At 42.9% G+C, this 21,219-nt stretch overlaps 2 protein-coding genes across 6 annotated transcripts in view; one reads left to right on the top strand and one right to left on the bottom strand.

Annotated features, from left to right (window-relative positions):
• LOC134225355 (protein CBFA2T2) overlaps window positions 1-21,219 on the top strand; it is a 391,241-nt gene that overhangs the window by 13,531 nt on the left and 356,491 nt on the right. The gene's annotated exons all lie outside the window — the stretch shown is intronic.
• Window positions 169-19,606, bottom strand: LOC134222672 (uncharacterized). The gene is made up of 2 exons (XM_062701831.1): window positions 14,704-19,606; window positions 169-440 (listed from the first exon to the last, which is right to left on the bottom strand). Exons 1-2 carry the CDS (start codon window positions 19,604-19,606, stop codon window positions 169-171), a joined length of 5,175 nt encoding a protein of 1,724 aa, XP_062557815.1.

Raw genomic sequence — 21,219 nt, 5'->3', positions numbered from 1 at the left:
TTTGCATCAATTTTGCGACAAGGAAGCATCGTGCGAGGTGGATCTTCACCTTTCGAAGAATTTCGTACCCAGAGGGTAGCATTCCTATGTGCGTTCCCCGCACATATCGCCGCTCGCGCACCGGCAAATAACCGAGTTGAAAAACCATTTATTTACACCTGTCACGAATCAGTCTAAATTTATGAGATCATATGTTGACGCCGCCGACAGGGAAGCACCAACAGCAGCTTGCGTTGGGGAGTAATGTTGTGTATGCTGCGCTGGCTGTCCTGTCGTCGTCATTTGTGAGTCTTCTTCACGGCTTTTGCTGATGATGGGAAGATTCTTCTGTCCCATAGAACCGGCAGTCAGTGACCGATGCCGTGCGCTGCTGTTGCGATGACGATGATGGAAACCGGCGATGATAATGATGATGACCGTTTGTAGTGTGCATGCCGTGCCTGCAGTTTGGTGAAAAGGGAAAAACGTCAAAACGTCTGGTTCAGCTGTTTTCTTGCACGAGTGAGTGTAGGTAACATGCCGTTGTAAATACACAGAAACAGAAATTGAAGATTAGGGAACGAGTGCATCAGCAGGGAAAACTAGTGGGATATAAAGTGATGAATGAGAGGCTGTTAATCGTTCGATGTGTTTGGCAAACAGCGACGATGGCAGACATAACATTCGGGAGGCGATTTTAGGGTGCTGAGTTGAAAAAGTTCATGCGGGGTTATTGCAGAAGATTTATTCTACGAGTTTGTGAGTCAGATTCAGTGCTGTGGAATGTCTTCAGATTTCAAGCGCCTGGCAGAAAGGGTTTCTCAGGTAGGGGAGGATGGTTCCAAATGCCTCCTAAATATTTCCGATGTTTTAGCCAGTATAAACCGAGATATCGAATCTTTTCAAGATGCAGACACAAATCTATTAAACTAGATACGTAATACAATGATCTCCTACTCAAAATAACTAGGATTTCTAGAATTACTAAAGCATTTGAAGTTTGTTTTAAAAATATGCTTGGAAACATGCAGTGTAGGTGCTGTAAATCGGTACACTTGCATGCGAAATAAATGGTGAACGCATGGTTGTTTATAAACCTTTTTTGATTGATTGAAAATATCACGGTCACTGGGGAGTTGGAACTTGGAAGAGCCATACATAGTTGATTTTTAGTGATAATCAATGGATTTTGCTCAATCTTTGCGCTGCATTTCGATAATGAATATCTAATATTGAATTGTAGGTGGTAATAATTGCCAAGAAATTCCCTACACAGAAAAAAATAAATAGTAAACAACACGTAAAACTTGAGACGCATTAATTTACACTATTCGACGCGGAAATGGTCCTCTTCCTAACAAGTTTGCTTACAACTTGCAAGCAATATTGACGATTCACGTCCAATATTGTATACATTTAGGCTATATCACGCGTGGAATTACGCTAATAATGGCGTTCCATTTATGTGCATGATCTTTAGCGTAAATTTCAGTGGATTTTTCTATCTGTGTACAAAAGAATAGAACCTAAGCATATGTGATATTTCGAAAAATTTCGTTTCAGGTGGTTCTAAACGAAATTCCGCGTGCATGCATGGCGAAATCTGATTTCCTAATTTCGTTTCGTTAATTTACATAAATTTCGCCATCAAAAACTAGCTTTTAACGAAATTTAACGGAATTCCGCGGAATTTTTAAACTAATTTAAACTAATATCGTATTTCTAATTACTGAAAATTTCGGCTTCCTCGCTGAACAAAATTATAGAGGCTATTTTAAATTTTGTTACTTATATATTGACGCCTACTATTTACGTAACCCCATTCCGAGTCGATAAATACGTATTAAATTTTATTCTAGAAAACATCTTCAGTGTTTTTTTTTATGTTCAGCAGAAAACGAATAGCAATTTTTGGGTTATGCTATTTTTAACGAAAATGCGTCGAATTTAACGAAATTTTTAGTACGTCAGGCTTAAAGTTTAAATGTTCTTACTAAAGGCCTTCACCTCCACTTAGACCTTAAACCAGGTTTAAGCATATCACAGAAAAAAATTGTGAAAAGTAAACAGCGCGTAAAACTTGAGATGCGGAAATCTACGCTTTTCTACGCTGGAACGGTTGTCTTCTTAACAAGTTTGCGTACAACTTGCAAGCAATATTGATGTTTCACGTTAAATATTGTATACATTTAGGCCATATCACGCGTGGAACTACGCTAATAATGATGTTCCATTCATGTGCATGATTTTTAGTGTAAATTTCAGTGAATTTTTCTATCTGCGATGAGCAAGCACCTTTCAAGAGTTAAGCGAGCATGTAGAAGGTCCTACGGAAAACAAAAGGTGCAACATTTCATATTCAAACTACAATTTGAATCCTACAGAAAGTTAGAATAGCATTTTTAATGGATTGAAGATTATAGAATTTATCTGTTATATAACAGTCAATATTCAGCGAATTAACTAAATATACATGCAGTGCTTAAGATGATTTTAAATTTTGTCATATTGTTTGACTATTTGAAAACAATGTATGTAACATTGGAGCGTCGTGGGTATTTCTAGAGCTTAGTATGGAATTTGCCAAAGTCCAGAATGGATTGAAAGGTCAGTAGAATTGCTGAAAGTAAAGACCAATGATTGACTTCAGGTTCAGCTCATACTGTCCATAACAGCTGTTTCTTGCACTTAATGGGGAACAAAGATTGACATCAAATCACTAAACAAATCCGAAGGTTTTGGAATAGTGTTTGCGTTACTACAAACACAATTTTTCGATGGACGGGAAGAGACGCAAAAAAATCAAAGCTACAACCATGCTTTGTTACTTGTTTCTGAAGCAAGATGCAACCATCCTTTACCACCTCAAACCATAAAATCTATGGCAAACTGTCTGAATTCGCTGCATTGTCAAAAAGAAAGCATCGACTAAGAGAAATCGATCAACGCAGCTACGTCCCTATGACCCTAAGCGCGAGATATACAAATGTCAGATGGTTAGCCACCTCTGAAGTGGATCGGTCGATGATCGGATTCGCTATCAAACCTCTGATAGCTCGTGCTGATTGTATTTCGGATACAATTTGCTCATCTATAGGACGATATGGAGTATGCCCCTTGGATTTTTTTACCCAAAAAAAACATTTTGAGGCTGCAACAAAAAAAAAATCGAATGAGGAAGAGGTAGAAAGAAAGAAGGAAAAAGGAAAAGAAGAGAAAGAAGTAAGAAGGAAGAAGGAATAATAAAGAAGGAAGATGGAAGAAGGAGGAAGGAAGAAGGAAGAAGGAAGATGGAAGAAATAAGAAGGAAGAAGCAAGAAGAAAGAAGGGAGAAGGAAACAGGCAGAAGGATGAAGGAAGAAGGAAGAAGAAAGAAGGATTTTCAAAGCATGCTTCAATAAATGCGAGGAGTTTTTTGATTTTTTCATTATCCCCCGCTACTTCCACCCACTCTTGACCTTATTAAAATTAAATATTTGTAATAGCCTTATTGGACTTCCAAAAATTTTAAATTTCGTTTCGTTTCGAAGAATTTCGAATTGAATGGACCATGATTTCGTATAGTTTCGAGGTCTCGAAAATAAATCTATATTTCGTTAAATTTCGTTCCGAATTTACATAGACATTTCAAATTTCGTTTCGTTTCGTTACACCAGGAAAAAGTGTATTATCGCATACCCTTAGAGTTCTTCAATAAAAAAACGTTCACGTTCGTGAACAAACAAATTCGCGGTGTATTTTTTTGTGAACAACAGCCACGGATTCGGGAACACAGTCACGTTTTCTGGAACGTTCTAGAAAACGTGACTGGTGTTCCATGAATTAAATCACGGTGCTTTTTTTTGCTGGATCACGAATTCGGGAACGCTTTTTTTTTCGTGTATTAACTTGCATGAATAATTATGATTTTTTCGGAGCTTTTTATTGGAATGTTTTTTTTGCGTGATTATTGCCCGGTCCCGTTATGGGAGATACAGTGGTAAGCTTGGTCGCTAAATAAATCGCATAACAACATCTCGGAAGAGGTTTACTTCGAAGAGGGAAATGTCAAAGCAAAGCTCCTTTCATGCTACAAGTTCTTTGCGCTGAAGGACGATGTCGCCGGAAATCCGCTAGGAACAATAAAGAATTGCTGTTTGAATAGTAATTATTCGAGTGGAAAGAGAAGTGACGTCAATTTTTGTGAAGGTTGATGAGGGATTGAATTAAAAAAAGAAATTTTCTTTTTATCACCTCTGTATACATTTACGATATGACGTGACGTTTTCACGAACTGTCATGATGAAGCACAGATTCGTAGGGCTGTACTCCATGATAAATTTCTTTTGAAAAGCTCCAAACGCGGGGGGCACTGGTTCTGACAATGCAATTCCAGTAATACACGCACGATGTCCCTGGCAGCAAACCACTTAAAGTCGTGCTGCGTGGCTACGACGTCGTCAAAGTGAAAAATCTGAAGGAAACTCAGGAGGAAAGCGGAATGACGCCCGGCATCAGCTGTACCTAATGCATCTGGTGCACGACATGCAAAGATCTCAAGTTGATGAAGCTCATAAAGATCACCGTTTTCGAGTGGACCAGGAACAAGCCGATACATCGATATGTTGCTCACTACATGGACTGTCTCCGCCCGCGGAACTTGGAATTGTTTTACACACGCTCGATGCACACGATGCGGAGGAGACCCAGGGGAGAAGGCGTAGCACTGAATCCCTACCCTGACATGTGCGACATCTGGATTTGGTTCTAAAATGTAAATAACAGTGTTAATTGTCTACCACCTTTTTGTTATGGCGAGGCAATTTTTATGCACACTTTTGTTTTCGATATTTTATCAAAATTTAACACTCAATCATGCAGGAATACTTACTTGATTATATGGACTCGAAAAGAATTTATTTGCAGGAAGTAACCGAATATAAAAATGTTCGCATTAACGATTGCGCCCTAATACTGGTTCTAAACTTCGACGCAGAGTACACGGGTTAAAATGACGAACCCTGTGTTACCAAGGACCAAAGGACTACCAAAGATACACAAGCCAGGTATAGAGATTCGAGAAATAGTTTCATCAGTGGGATCCCCTACACAAAACTTGGCCAAGTGGTTAGTCAATGAGTTCCAGAGTATGCCGAAGCCGTTCCCCAGCAGATCAGTTATAAACACCCAGAAGTTCACCAAGAGGATATTGGAATCAGGAAACATCGGAGAAGAGGACATCATGGTATTATTCGACGTAGCGGCATTGTTCCCAAGCGTTCCAGTGAAGGATGCTCTGAACCTTTTGGAGGATTGGTTACTAAAACAACGGACGGATACAGCATGGCGAGGAAAAGTAAAGATGTATCTCAAGCTTGCACGATTATGCATGAATGAGAACTACTTTACATTCCGTGGAAGCTTCTACAAACAAACGAAGGGTGAACCTATGGGAAATCCGCTATCACCGGTTTTGTGCGAATTATTCATGGCAAATTTGGAGGACAACCTAGAGGAACAAGGAGTACTACCCGAGAAATGGTGGACATACGTGGACGACATTTTCAGCATGATCAACCGGAAAGATCTACCCAGGATTTTGGAAGCGATGCATAAAGACGTGCATAAAGACATCAAATGCAAAATGCAAATGCAACATTAGACTTCGAAATCTACAGGAAGCCCACCAACACCATGAGAGTCATCCCATACACATCAAAACATTCGTATCAGCATAAAATGGCAGCTTTTCATCACATGATCCACATGATGCAGACGATCCCCCTGAGCGAAGAAGGAAAAACGAAGGAGCTACAACACATCATGGACACAGCGAAGATTAACGGATACAAGGAAAGAACAATACAAGCAATCATCTACAAGAAGCAGGGGACCCTACGGAAAAACGAACTGACAACACTGACACCGATCGATGAACCGCTGAAGAGGGTATCGGTCCCCTATGATCAACACATCACCCACCAGCTACGCCATCGACTGAGGAAATTTGGCATCGATTACTTACTGTTGAGGTCGAAATACGTATCTGTCAAGATACAAGTAAGTTGTTGAATTCAATGGGATTGTACAAACTCGTCTTATGACAAGTGACGATGAGAGACCTCTACACCCGGAAGATTCCGCACCCCTTCGCATATTTCAATTATTAGCCAACTTGCAGTTCGCCTACAAAGCTGCAAATCCCGATTTGACCAGATCTACACTCTGGGCCTTTTCGTTATTTAAAATGGCTTCTAGGGTAGATCTGGTCAATTGTAACACCTGCTCTCTAGAGAGTAACATAAAAGAGCTCAGCGATTTCTTCGAGAAGGTGATTGACGTGGTCTTTATCAGCGAAATTCACCTGAAACCAAGGTAAGCGCTGCAATTCAAGAATTCAGTAAGTTTGGATCGGACAAACTCCAGAGGGAAGGGAGTGATAATCGATTTACGAATCAACGTTACCTACCTGCTAGAAGAAAGATGAAGTAATAGGGAAGGAAGGAAGAAGAAAGAAAAGCAAAAAGAAGTGAGAAGAAAATAGAAAAAAAGGAAGAAAGAAGATGTAAGTAGGAAGAAGAATAAAAGAATAAGCAGAAAGAAAGAAGGAATAAAAAGTAATGAAGAAGAAAGAAAAGCAAAATTACTAAGAAGGAAGAAGAAGGAGGCAGGAAGGAAGAATAATGCAGAAGGAAGAAATATAAAATAAAGAAAGGGGAGATAGAAGAAGGACAAAAAATTGAGAAAAAAGGAAGAAGGAGGAAACATGAAAAAACAAGAAGGAAGTAGGAGAAAGGCCGAAGCAAGAATGAAGAAAGAGAGGGAAAGATAAAAAATAAAGATGAATGAAAGAAGGAGGAAGTTTGAACTAGGAAGAAGGAAGGAAAAAGGAAGAAAGAAGAAAACAGAAGGATTAATGAAGAAGAGAGAAGGTAGAAAAAGGATAAATATGGAAAAAAAATGGACTAAAGAAGTTAAGGAAGAAGGTTGAAGGAAGAACGATGAAGAAAAAAAAGAAGAAGAAAAATCAAGAGGGAAAAAGACAGAAGGAAACACGAGGAGAAAGGAAGGAAGAAGGAAGGAATAAGAAGTAAGAAGAAAGAAGGAAAAGGATGAAAGAAGAAGGAAGATAGAAAAAGGAAGAGGGAGAAAGAGGAAAAAAGAAAGATGAAATACTTTTTTATAATTTGTATACTACTAATACTTTAAAATATAATACATAATGATCAGCGCCATAGCGAGCGTGTGGTTGGTCAGGTCGGCCCCCGCCAAAGGTGCCAGGCCTTAGGGGGCTCCGAAATCAAGGATGTCACTTTGGGAAATGATCACAAATTATTAGCATCAAAAATATCCGAAAATACCACATAATTTCCTAATGTTTTGCATTTGTTACCTTTCTTTGCTTCCAATGAACCGTGGTCGCCACGTGGCGCCTACCAAAGTTCCCGTGGGGTTATCAGCTTCAAATGTTCCAGAAGCTGTTACTGTTCTGCCAGAAGCTGTTACTGTAAATGCCATGAATGATCATTCCTCGCCCTCGAGGGATAATCTCTTACGTTTCAATTCTCATTTCTTACTTTAAATTTCTCTTTCCTCACTTTGTACTTTTGGCTACTTACACCTCACTTCTGATTCATCACGTCTCGCATCTCACCCCTCATTATTCACTAGTTCTCTTTATTTCCAATTTTTATCTTCTTACTTCTCTCTTCTTACTTATCACTTCTGATTTCTCGGTTCTCATTTATCGATTATAGCTCCTCACTTCTACATAAAACATTTTCGACGCCCTGGGTGGCAAGGTTTATCCAATTTATTTGCCATACACTACACAGTGGGGCCCTCCTTAGCCGTGCGGTAAGACGCGCGGGTACAAAGCAAGACCATGCTGAGGGTGGCTGGGTTCGATTCCCGGTGCCAGTCTAGACAATTTTCGGATTGGAAATTGTCTCGACTTCCTTGGGCATAAAAGTATCATCGTGTTAGCCTCATGATATACGAAAGCAAAAATGGTAACCTGGCTTAGAAACCTCGCAAATAGTACATGTGGAAGTGCTTAATGAACACTAAGCTGCGAGGCGGCTCTGTCCCAGTGTGGGGATGTAATGCCAATAAGAAGAAGAAGAAGACACTACACAGTTCGAAAAAAAACATGTACACTTACATTGAATATCATGCACATAATTGGAGCGTGACATAAAGTGCAACATTACATTAAATTTTATTGTTACATCAATCAACAAAACAATCATGATAGTACGTTTACGTTCACCTGTAATTTTACATGTAAAGTATAGTATTGGGTGTATTGAAAATTAATGGTTTTTTATTTCATTATTAGGCGGCGGCGGTCTTTCTTTCGGATTCAACAGCCATAACATTTTATTTTACCAATATTTTATTCACTGAAATTATTTTTATTTATCTCTAGGGATGATCTCTTGCCATCTCTACTCAGAATTTAATGATTTCTTCACTCTATTCACATGCTTTCATTGCAAATAGTTTCTCATAAGAGCGGAATTCTGCGGGACTCCGTCATACACCAATGATGCAGTTGTTATCAAAATCCAAGCGTCCGTCAAGCACCTCTCACGTTTCTCAGCAGACGAGGATCGCTTTGAAAAACGAAGCTCGCGCGCCTGGTTTATGATTGTGGGCTGTGATTACGTCCTCGGCATCACTTAGTCACACACCAAACTCAATCGAAATACATGGTTAGGCACAAGTTCACTGCACGATCTTCCATACTCCGGCTCATCGTATTCCCGCAGTGGTTATTTTCTAGGACGTTATTATGTCAATCTCTCAAGCAAATGGCATTCATAAGTACCTAAAAGACGGATTCACGACACTGCGGCGTATTTTTCCAACGAAATCGATAAAACCGACGCGAAAATTTTACCGTACGGAAACGTGTGAAAGCCATCTTATTTATTTTGTTACTTTGGCAGATGACACAATCGATGTAGAATATTTACATGAAGACATGTTAAGTTTCCTGTTAGCTTAGCTTAGCTTTGACTGACTACACATATCTATGGTTGCTACTCCGTGATTGAACAGAATCAGTGAAATTGCACAAAGAATCAACTGAATGATTGACTGGGATTGTTCAAGCATTCTCAGTGTGCAAGTTTCAGTGACTCTAAAATTCAAATGATCAATAACGGCGCCGGCCACGTCCTTGTAGTCAGTTAGGAAGAAGGAAGGAATATTAGTAGGTGGTTTTTGCTATTTGAAGACCGTGTTTACCTCTGCGTCTCCACAAAAACCACAGGAAGGATTATCAGTTAATTGGTAGGCATCGTTGGATCTGGATTCACTCTGATAAGCGATACGACCGTGCCATTCTTTATACACAGTGATTTTACCTAGCCATGAATCGTGCGCGAAAAGTAGTACAATCTAACTACCGGCCTACCGGGCGTGCAATGCAGAACACAATATTTCGACCGATCGCGCCATCGTTCTGCTGTCCGAAACAAGAGAAATCTCGCACTGAACTGATTTTTCTTACCGGCCGCGCAAAGCAGAACACAATATTTCGGCCGATCGCGCCATCGTTCTGCTGTCCGAAACAAAAGAAATCTCGCACTGAACTGATTTTTCTTACCAGCCGCGCAAAGCAGAACACAATATTTCGGCCGATCGCGCCATCGTTCTGCTGTCCGAAACAAGAGAAATCTCGCACTGAACTCTTACATGAAGACATGTTAAGTTTCCTGTTTCTCATAAACTATTAGTAGAGCTTGTAATAATGATAGTAAAGTAATGCTCTATTGCGCATGATGTCATGCTCCTATTATGTGTATGAAATTTGACGCATTTTTGCGTTGGAAATCGATTTGCAGAATAAGAATGTTACATGAGTGTTCTATTTACATGGCATGTAACATTCAATTTTTTTTGCTGTGTATATGTCCCGCAATGATGGGCATGAAAAAGCTTTCAATTAATAACTGAGGAAATACTAATACAATACTAAGTTGAAAAGCCAAGTTCAATATCTCAGTTTCCACTTCTTACTACTCACTTCTCAAATCTCACTCTTTACTTCTCACTCCTCATTTGTCACTTCCGACTTCTGACTACTTATTTTTCGTGTGATTTTATAAATGAGAAGTGTCTTATTTCTCACTATTCACCTTTCACTTCACATTTCGCAATTCTCACTATTAACCTCTCATTTCTCACTTTACACTTCTCGTTGCATTCTGATTGACTGTTGTTGTTGATTGTTGTCTGATTGATTGTTGTTGCTCGTAGTCTGATGAATTTTGTTCAACTATGCGATTCGTTCGGCTTAATGACATTCGGCCAAACAGCCTGACGCCGTGCAGTATATGTAAGCCAGTACAGGTAATTGGTGAAACTTGTTAAAAGGATAGACTGAACACTTGACATCTAGCATGAGACAACGGATAGGAAATTTACACAACACCTAGTGAACCAGTAGAGAACTTTTCGCTTTTTTAAAAGTTTTCTCCCTATCGGGGTAGGAATCGAACACATACTCCACAGTACATGCGTCTAGACGACACGGGACATTGCCGCCTCGCAGCTAAGTATTCATTTAGCACTTCCACAGTTATTAACTGCGAGGTTTCTAAGCCAAGGTACCATTTTTGCATTCGTATATCATGAGGCTAACACGATTATACTTTTATGCCCAGGAAAATCAAGACAATTTCCAATCCGAAAATTGTCTAGACCGGCACCGGGAATCGAACCCAGCCACCCTCAGCATGGTCTTGCTTTGTAGCCGCGCCTCTTACCGCTAGGCTAAGGAGGGCCGGATAAGTCATCACAGCCAATTTAGGATTAGAAGAGGAAAATTAGTTCGACACTCATTGCTACAAGACAATGTTGCCTGTCAAAAGTGTCGTACTGATACACCTTCTAAACTAACAAAATTCCAAAGTAAGTATCCAACTGAGCATCCTTCCGTTTCGTTTATATATGCAAGAACGTGGTCAGAGCAAATTTTAGCTGTGTGAGATTGCCTTGCTTTAATTTAAGACCTAAGAGATAGTGATTAGACCGAACCAGTACTTGTAGAAACCGAAAGAAGCGACGCAACTTTTACACAAAGGTGTACTCCATAAAGCAGTATTCGAGCCGGTTAATGCTCTGTCTTCAAACATTACCAAACTAAATAAGTGTGAAGATCGCCGTAGAGCAAATATTTATGCTCATACGCGTTACATCCTTTGACGCCTTCGAAAGATTCCAGAGAGTGGAACTTCAAAGGTGAGTGATAACGACTTTATTTCAATTCCTCCATATGCAGATAGTCATCTTCAGTGAAGTGGAAAAACGGTGTATTTTCTATGGATTTGTCTTTGAAGCATCTTCCAGATGACCACTACTGCGTAAGGAGCCTTCTTAATACGCCAACCTAAATCTAAATAAGCTCTTCAGGCAGAAAATTGTGCCTCGTATCACTTGAATTCATTAAACCCATTCAGTTAATACAAGATACTCCACGCTCTGAGGAGTCTTGTCAAGCATTTAAAATTTCGGTACCCTTGAGGGTACAAAAATATCAAAACCGTAAAGCTTTTCCACCGAGTGAGGTGCACACTGCTTATATAGCCGAACCTTTCAGAATTCTGAATCCTTTCAACCGCAAAGACGCACCAAATTTCCTTCCAAAGTCCCAGAATTTGCAATCACAAAAACCTGTTTGCACAGCCAAGTGGAAGCATCTCGGGGAAAATGCATTATGCAAACCTTATGCAGGCCACCACATCCTAACTACATAGGCAGCCAAGGTAGAACTTCGACGTCGACGCACCCATAGCCCGAGAGGAGACGCACGCAGTTCCCGAGCCGGGGCAAAGGGTGGAAAGATAAAGCAAACACAAAAACCACCCGCCAACTACCCGAAAAACTGCATCATGCTGCACACACATGTGTTTTTCTTGCCATGAAATAATATCGCCTCCGTGTGTCGTGACGAGGGGTGTTGGGTACCGTTTACTCTTTCGGCCGGGAGCCGAGGTGCGGGAAAACGTGTTTCCTCCCTATCTTTGGCGAAAGTATCCCATATGTGCACAGACTGCTGCCGTAGATCCCAGACCAACTCAAAAACAACAGCAAACGTCTATGATGATGACGACGATGACGGTGCGGTGAGGACTGCACGTACGACGCAACGTTTCGAGAGCATCAAACTTCGTCGACGTTTCTGCATCCATCGTTGTCGTCGTCGTTTTGCACTGGAAAATGCGGGAGTAAATCAAAGAACGATATGCCGTTGAGCGAAGGCGACCCGGGTTTGGCCTTCATCTACCGGCGCATATCTACACTGCTTCTCACGCCAGCCTGTGCGGCAAATGTGCATGCTGGGTTAGGGGTATGTGGATTTTTCATATGCCTAGATTCATTATCATGGATTGGAAACTCACTCATAATGATGCTAAAATACATATTCCCCACTGCGACATTACCGCCTCGCAGCTTAGTGTTCATTTAGCACTTCCACAATTATTAACTGCGAGGTAATTTATTATTAGTTTATCATTCAATTCAATTCATTCAAATCAATTATTGGACGAATCGTGACTTTCGAAAGTTACCCAATGTTAGGTTTTATGGCCTGTGGGAATTATTTCGTGTTTGATTGCTTGCATACCTGAGAATTTGAGCAGTTTTAAATTCAGATGTGCCAATTAACAGATTTGTGAAATCATGCAAAAATGTATGTGGCATACCCTTCAGTTGAATCCATACCATCAGCTTGGAGCCCTCATATTGTTGAGTTTGTTTCATTTCTTCGTTGTAGATATGTAGTCATCATCATCAGTAGCAGCGGCAACAGCAGCAGATACCCTCATCAGAATAGAGAAGCTACGATGAACTTCGAAGCGTGAGAAAGGAACCCAAATACCTATCAGCAATTCACCTCCATTGCATGCACTGGACGAAACTCTATTGGTTTGTCCGAATCTGTGGCGATGCGGTGTCTGCTCAGACAGAATTGGAATTGGGAGCAAAGGCCCTCATTAGCAATGGTGCACTTGTCTTCAGAAAGAATGCACCGCTGAATACGATTAGAGATAACATCGGTCCAAGTGCTCTTCTCGAAACACGAGGCCGTCCATTCATTCTGAGAAGAAGCCCATGTACCAATAGCAAATGCCTCAACTGACCACTTCCATCATAAACACAGTCGTTGCACACCGGTCAGTAGTGCGCACGGTGGGGACATTTTCTTCTCCTTCCATCGACCGGCTAAACAACGAATCAAGCTGCACCGGACGTTCAACGCATTTTCCAAAAATCTCTTTGTTTTTGATTCACCATTCGTCGTCGTCATCGTCGTTATTTTTGCATCGTCAGCTAGCCTGCCGTAAAGACGACGACTGCGACGGCGTCCTCATCGTTCCGTTGTTGTACGGAAAGGAGCGAAGGTGGGCAGTTCGGATGCCACCTGCAGTTTTTCCGGAAAACTGTTCTTAGCAGCTTCGCAATGGACGCCGCAGAATGTTTTTGGTAGAGTGGAATAGGTACACACGGCGGCTAGGCTAGAGGGTTTCCTTGATACGAGACCGCAGGCCGGGTCTTTGTTGTTGTTGTAGGTTTGAGGGGTTTCGTTCGCAAACGGTTTTGGTTAGCAGCAAACAGCAAACCGCAGTGGTATGGAAATTGTGAATTGATTTTCTTGGTTTTGGAAAATGTTGAGAGAATTTACGCTAGTGTATAATGAATGTACTGACAGAGCACAATATTTTTTTCCTTGTGCTATCGCCTTCACAGCCTTTTTCATCATACACGTGACGAAAAAGAAAGTTAACAAAAAGGAAAGGATGAAAGATTTTCCAACATTTTGTTTAGTGGAATGCTGTCATCTGCTTATTAGCCGAGTTAGTGCTGTACTGGATTATAACTCAATTTGTGGAGCCAAAAATGAGACACTGAAAACGAGCATACCTATCTGAAAATACTTGTCGTGAAGCTACAATCTTATTGTGGAATTGAAGAAAAAAAATCAATGTGTGATCTAGATTTGACGGAGTGGATTTGACCATCAGGAACTTGTATCGTATGCTGGCCTATGTTGTGTCCAAGGAACGTGCTTTTCACAATCTATTGTAATTGTTTAGTTAGTTGAAATTAAAGTTCATCATAAATTCTGGTTTTGCCTTTACTTGTATGTTTCAAATATTTTTGCTAAGGGGTGGATAAACTCTATGAAATCGAAAGACTTTATTACATTTTGTTTGGAAACAGTTCTTTCTGATTTTTTGCAAAACATTTCGAAAATGGGCAATTGCGGTTTCTGAAATAAAGCATAATATGTATGTGCTAAACTAAACAAAAATCTCCCATCCTTGAAAATGGAAGGAGAACATTTGAATTTTTTTTTATTTTATGGCATTCTGATAAAACAGCGATGAGCTTGTACTAGGGATACGGCAGGTATTTCCGTCCTTCGTCATAGGGGCTAAAACCAACGAAAGCAACGTACATTTGCTAGAACTCCACTATAGCAGAACGTTTCTCCTGAGCTTACGATTTGGTACGTATGAGTTTTACAAAAAAGCGTCTCTTTTATTGGTGTTCGAGACTATGACGAACAGACGAAAATACCTGCCGTGTCTCTATTGGAACACGATCTATGGCGTGTATTTTGCTTTCTAGATAGAAGCTAAGCAATTCTCTGTGAAATCGAAGGTATTCTTTGATTTCCCTGAAATTTTTCATGTACATTCTTTATAATCATAAAACATAATTTACACTGGTACACTGGTAGTGGAGCCATCCGTGGAGCATGGGGACGACAGCAATGTACTTTACACCAGACGCAGGCCGCCGACACTTTTCTCACCACTGCATCTACATGCGGAATGTAGTACAGCTGCCGCAACTCGTTTTTAACCGCCTGGCGGTATCCATGGCCACTCCTCTCATGGTAATGTTGGACTATCAGCTTCGTAATTCTGTGGTCGTTCGGAAGAATGACTGGGAACCGCAAGTCGAACGGTAGAAACTCTGCCCGCTCCACGCGGCCCTCCATTCTGATCAAGCCATACTCATCTACCAGCGGGGTCAACTTGTATAGCGGACTAGACTTCTCAAGTGCCATCCACTGGCTCGTCGGACGATCTTTGTTCCTCAACAGCACCTTCAGCTCATCGATAAAACTCTCCGACTGCGCTACCTTCAGCAAGCATCGCTCTGCTTGCTCGTACTCCTTCTGCTGTAGTGGTAGTCGAACCGACGCACCCGCATTTGATATATGCGACTTCAGCTGACCTTTCGTTGCTCGCAACGTTTCTATCGGCAGTTTCCCTTTTTTCCGTCTACAGTTCGTCACAAATCGAAACACGCACGCTATCGTTCGGACCAGGATCGTCCACTTCGAGAAGCGGTTCGCGTCTACAAGAACCGCTGGTACCTTGACGTCGTGTAGCAACAGATGAACCCGAAGTTCCTCAGTCGTATTAGCCGGCGGCAAACTCTTCCTCGGCCAATTTTCCTCCCGGTCGTACAGAAACTGTGGGCCTCGTACCCACGGACCACTCGGATGTAGATCTGGATCCTTTCCCCACTTCGTCAGCAGGTCTGCAACGTTTAGCCTTGTCGGAACCCACCGCCAGTCTGCTAGTTTCGTCAAGCTCAGGATCTCTCCGATGCGGAAATCAACGAACTGTTTATAGCGGCGCTGGTCGGATCTAATCCACGATAGTACCACCTCTGCATTTATCCAAAATACCACTTTGCTAATAGATATGCTGAGGTTTTCGCGCACCGTATGTGACATCCGTGCACTCAGTACCGCCGCCAGAAGCTCCAGTCGCGGAATTGACACTTGTTTCAAGGGAGCAACTTTCGCCCGGCTCATCACTAGCGTGCACTTCACCTCTCCACGCACCATGGCACGAAAATATGCCACACATCCATACCCCGTCTCACCCGCGTCCGCAAAAATATGCAGCTGTACGTCCCGGATTTCATCGGACCTCGCAGTGCCGAAGTAGCTGCGCGACAACTTAAATGCCTGGACATTCGCCAACATGCTCGTCCACCGCGCCAACTTTTTGTATGATAGGTCATCTACCGCATCATCCCACTGGCATCCTGTTCTCCACAGATCTTGCACCAGCATTTTACCCAGGATGGTAACTGGAGCTAGGAATCCGGCCGGATCAAACTGTGCCATGACTATGCTGAGTACCATCCGCTTGGTGGGATGTTCTTCTCCTCGGAGGACTTTGGAACACTCGAACTTCGAAGCGGTCTCAAAACAGAAGACGTCTTCTATCGTATCCCATACTACGCCCAGCACACGTTCATACTCTGCAGCCTTATTTTCGCTAAAGTGTACTGCCGACTCACCGCTTTGCTCGCCAACCGCCTGCAGGAACGCATTGGAGTTAGACACCCAGTTCCTAATTCGAAAACCGCCACACGAATGAACATATCTCACTTCGTTGGCTCTCTGGATCGCTTCTTCCACGGTGTCCACACTGTCGTAGTAATCGTCCACGTAATGACGTTTGACTATTGCATCTGCTGCTTCCGGGTACCTCTTCGCAAATTGCTTCGCATTGACGTTCTTCACGTACTGCGCTGAACTGGGCGAACACGTGGATCCGAAAGTCGCCACGTCCATCACGAATATCTGTGAAGCCTCTTCGCTACCTGACCTAAACAGGAATCGCTGCGCCTGCTTGTCCTCTGATCTGATGCGGATTTGGTGATACATTTCCTGGATGTCGCCTCCAAAGGCGATCGGGCGTTCTCGGAAATGGCAGATCACTCGCGGAAGGGGAACTAACATATCCGGACCTTTGAGCAGCTCAGAATTCAGGGAAATGCCATTCACTGATGCTGCTGCATCCCATACCAGGCGCACTTTGCCTGGCTTTCGTGGGTTCACCACGACGTTGAGGGGCAGGTACCACACAGCAGATTGAGCTGTCTCCATCAACTCTGCGTCGGTTACTTTGTGCGCGTATCCTTTCTGCTGGTACTCCTCGATCTGCCGACACACATTCTCCTTCAGCACTGGATTCCTTTCTAATTTCCGATCGAGTGCATGCATTCTCTGCATAGCCATTGAGTAGCTATCGGGGAATTTCCGGACATCGCTGCGCCACAACAGTCCAGTTTCGAACCGATGGCCCACTCGCTGTGTTGTCGCCTCCAGGATCTCCCTAGCACGCTTCTCTTCCAACGGTTCTGGCACAGCGAACGATGCACCCGCTGTTTCTTCCAGCACATACTGCTCCCGCATCAAATCATGGAGCTCCTGATTGCTCACCGTCGCGATAGAATGAAGATTCAGGTATGTATGAACGCTGGCTCTACGTTTTTCGGACCCATATATTGTCCAACCCATCTTCGATCGCACGGCGATCGGTTCGTTCGGTCTACCAACACGTGACTCCAGCGGCGCAAGCAGGTGTAGGTTATCCAAACCGATGAGGATGGTCGGCATCCCGGACAGAAAATCTTTCACTGGCACGCCCACAAGATGTGTGTACCGCTTCACTACCTCTGCGTATCGAAAATTCTGTTTGGTTAACTGCAACTCCGATACTGTCCGAGTGATGAGCAGCGGAAACTTCTCCTTCGAGCCCTTTGCTGCCACCATCATCTCTACGCAACGGGACTCGTTCTCGAGGCGGTCGATGTTCCCGGTCCACGTTACTATCAACAACGGCTCCAGTGAACCTTCAGCTTTCAATCGTTTGGCTACCACATCATCGACCAAAGTCGCAGATGACCCTTCGTACAGGAACGCGACGGTGTCGTATTGACGCTTGCCGACGTGTAGCGTTACCGGCATCATACGGAAAATCACTGTGCAGTCAGATATCGCTTTCTGCAATTGCACAGATCTTTCCACGCGATGTAACAGAGGATGATGGTTTCCTTGACAACCTCGCACCACGCACCGTATCTTCGACGAGCAGCGACTATTACTATGTTTGTTTAGGCAGATTCCACACAGTTTCTGCCTCTCCACCTCTCTAAGCCTTTCGGCGATATTCATTCGCCGGAACTCATCGCAATTTCTGATCAAATGATCCGTCCGCTCACAGATCCAGCACGGCCGACTGACTGCCTCGATCCGCGATCCTTCGCTCCGCTTCTGTGCAAATTCATGCATATGCACAAACTCCTTCTTCCTAGGATTCTCTCTCCCAGGACGCGCTCGCTCGTTCACTGACAACATTGTGAACTCCGTAACCTCGGACACATCCGAAACGATTTCGGTGGTGAAGTTCGAGAACATCCTTAGTGGACTGTCAATTTTTCCACGCTTGAACCGGACCCAGTCCAGCTTATAGCTTGGTGGTAGCTTGTCCACCAACTCCTGTACCAGCATCGGGTTGTTCAGGTGGTCTCTGAGCTGTGCAGCTTCAAGATGATCGCACAGTTGCTTCACCGTAATCCCGAAGTTAATGAAGGTCTCCAGCCGATCTCCTCTCGGCGCAGGAGAATTCCTCACTTTTGTCAGCAGCGTCTTCAGCAACTTTTCCGGCCTTCCGAAAAGATTCCTCAGATCGCAAATAACATCCGGAACCGAATCCGGCAGCACTAGCCGACTCCTGACTGCCTCGAGTGCGTCTCCCTGTAGACAGTCCTGCAGCCGCTTCAAGTTCTCCAAGTTCGTGAACCCGCACGCCGCCGTCGTGTGCTCGAAGCTACTGATAAACAGCGGCCAGACTTCCGGCTCTCCACGAAGCTTCGGAAGGTACTGGGACACCGCTTTCCGAGCGGCTAGCTGCTGTTTCGAGATATGGCCAATATCACGCCCCGGCCCGTCGGAATCATGACTACTCTGCATGCTGCCATACCGGCTCTGACTGTGACGGCTTTTCGCTGGATAATCCAACGACTTGCTGCTTTCGTCTTCGCTGGACTCTGGCTCGTTCTCGACGATTTCAGGCACTTCCTTTACCGGTTTCATCGACTTCGTTTTGTTCGCCTTGATAACCACTCCTGCTCCCAGTGGAACTCCACCTTTCGGAAAAGCTCCCCTGACATCCGAGACCGACTGCTGCGTGTTTGTCTTCCTTGACTGTTGCAGCCACTCCTCTACCGCCTGGTCCGGTTCACTTTTCGACCTCCCACCGACAGCACCATCTTCGTCCTTGGACGCATTCACCCTCTTGACGCTGTTGTCGAATTTCTTCCGGATCGCGTCTCGCTTCTCCAAAAATTCCTTCTCCGCAGCCAGTTGAGCGTCCAACATTTCCTGTTCTTGCTGCAACTGCTGCTCTTCTATCTCGCGTTGTACTTGGAGCTCCAGTTCCCGCATTTCTCGTTCTTGCCTCAGCTGTTCCTGCTTCCACGCTTTCTGCCTGGCGAGTAGCTTCTTCCGCGCCTCCATCTGCTTTGCAAAGGCCTTCTCCTTGGCGAGTTGTTCCTCTTCCAACTGCTTCTCAGCCGGATCTGCATCGGAACTAACTCCCTGATCGGACCCTCCATCGCCTTTTTGGCCGGTCTTCTTGCCACCTCGCGTCTTGCTTCTCGTGTCCGGAACCTTCAGCTGCTGCGCACTAGCGGAAACACACACTTGACAGCGCCAATCGGCTTTCACAACCTCCTGGTCTACGCCAGCGCAGGAGAAATGAGCCCATTGCCTACATTTCCCACATTGGACCCAATCCACATCCTCCGACATTGAGCAGAACAAACATTGCTCATTTTTCGAAGGAGAGGAAGCCATTCCGAAGTAATCCGATATAAAATTTTTGATTTTGTTCGGACGGTCGGATTTTAAACGAAACCGTTTTTGAGAATCAACCTTTGAAAGGATGATCAAACTGTGGAAGTTTAATTAAAATTTAAGTTTGTGGGTTGTTTTACAATTTTTTACAAATATAATCTTGTTTGTAACATTTCTACTCACAATTTTAGTTTGTTCTTCTCCTTTAACTTCCGTCTCAATCGTCCACGTAGACTTGTCTATTAATTTATTTAATTCTTTATTTATTTTGTCTAGTCTCTTTTTAGCGTGTACTATATTTTACCTGCCTGTTCTACTCGCTTTCTGTGTCGTTCGTCTAATTGTCGTCTAAAAGTTCGTGGGCTGTCTTCGATAGTTTGAGCACCACTGTACTGTCCTGCGTCAGCTGTTCATAAAGGTGCAATTAACTATATGTTTATTTTCGCACTTCAATCTACTTACAGTGTACTTAATTGTTATCTGCTGACCAAACTCCACGTAATTCACTCTACCTCAAATGCAATCTAGATTTATTCACCGTTCAACTCTCCTCTTGCAATACAATTTTCTTCGATTCGCTACTAATTCTGTTTACTCAACTTCGGCCATTTGTTTATATTTTCCCTTTTTCCCCTTTTCTGTATATGTTTCTCCCTCGCTTTAATTTTATCACTCACTCTCACCATCATATCAGCTGTGAACTGACATTTGCCTAATCGGCCAAATATTGGTTGTGATGCGGCTGCGTCTGGGCAGGGTTGCCAGAACAGTATTAATTTGCCATTTTGACTGTAGCCTAACTTTTGACAAGGACCCAAGCAAAAACACATTGAACACTTTCAAAAAATATAACTTGAAAACGGCTTATCTGATTGTTTAAGTGTCTTTGGCAATGTTTTAGGTAATCAAATTGGGCTATTTGAAAAATTATACACTATGAAAAAAATACCCAATCATTGAGAATAAAACTTAAAAATTGATTATCTCAATAGATAATTTTTCGATATTTTTTATATCTGATATTTGTTTTATTTTACTCTATGGGCCATGATGAAGAAATGATGGACAAAAAAGTTATATTTTTTTAAAAGTGCGTTTGTGTGTGCGCGCACCAAAAGTGCAAAAACTTTAGCTCACTTTTTTGGTATCCCGAGCAGCACAAGTAGGTCGAAAATGATTGCAGCAACTCGATTGCGACCAAATCTGGTCACAAATGAGTTGCAGTAACCTACGTGGGACATGTGTGCTGCTAGGGATTTATCCTCAACCGATTCAATAGCAACATCCATTCAACGCGGAGCTTTGTCCCATTGTACCTTACTGAAAATTTGGCAGACCGGGATATGGGCTCAGTAATTATGGCCAAAATACATTCTGTTATAGAAAAGCCTGTATTAAAGTCTAGCTCACCTTTAATGCACTCACTCTCACCCGATTTACTCGCAACAAGTTGCATTCGACGCGAAATCTTGTCTTATTGTTCCCTAGTGAAAATTGGACAGATGGGATTGTGGGCTTGGAAATCATGGCCAAAATACTTTTTGCTATACAAAAAAGCTCTTAAGAAA

The sequence above is a fragment of the Armigeres subalbatus genome, chromosome 3 (genome assembly GCF_024139115.2).
Source record: "Armigeres subalbatus isolate Guangzhou_Male chromosome 3, GZ_Asu_2, whole genome shotgun sequence".
NCBI classification, from domain to species: domain Eukaryota; kingdom Metazoa; phylum Arthropoda; class Insecta; order Diptera; family Culicidae; genus Armigeres; species Armigeres subalbatus.
Note: the sequence above shows the minus strand (reverse complement) of the source record. Positions and strands in the feature narration are given on the sequence as shown.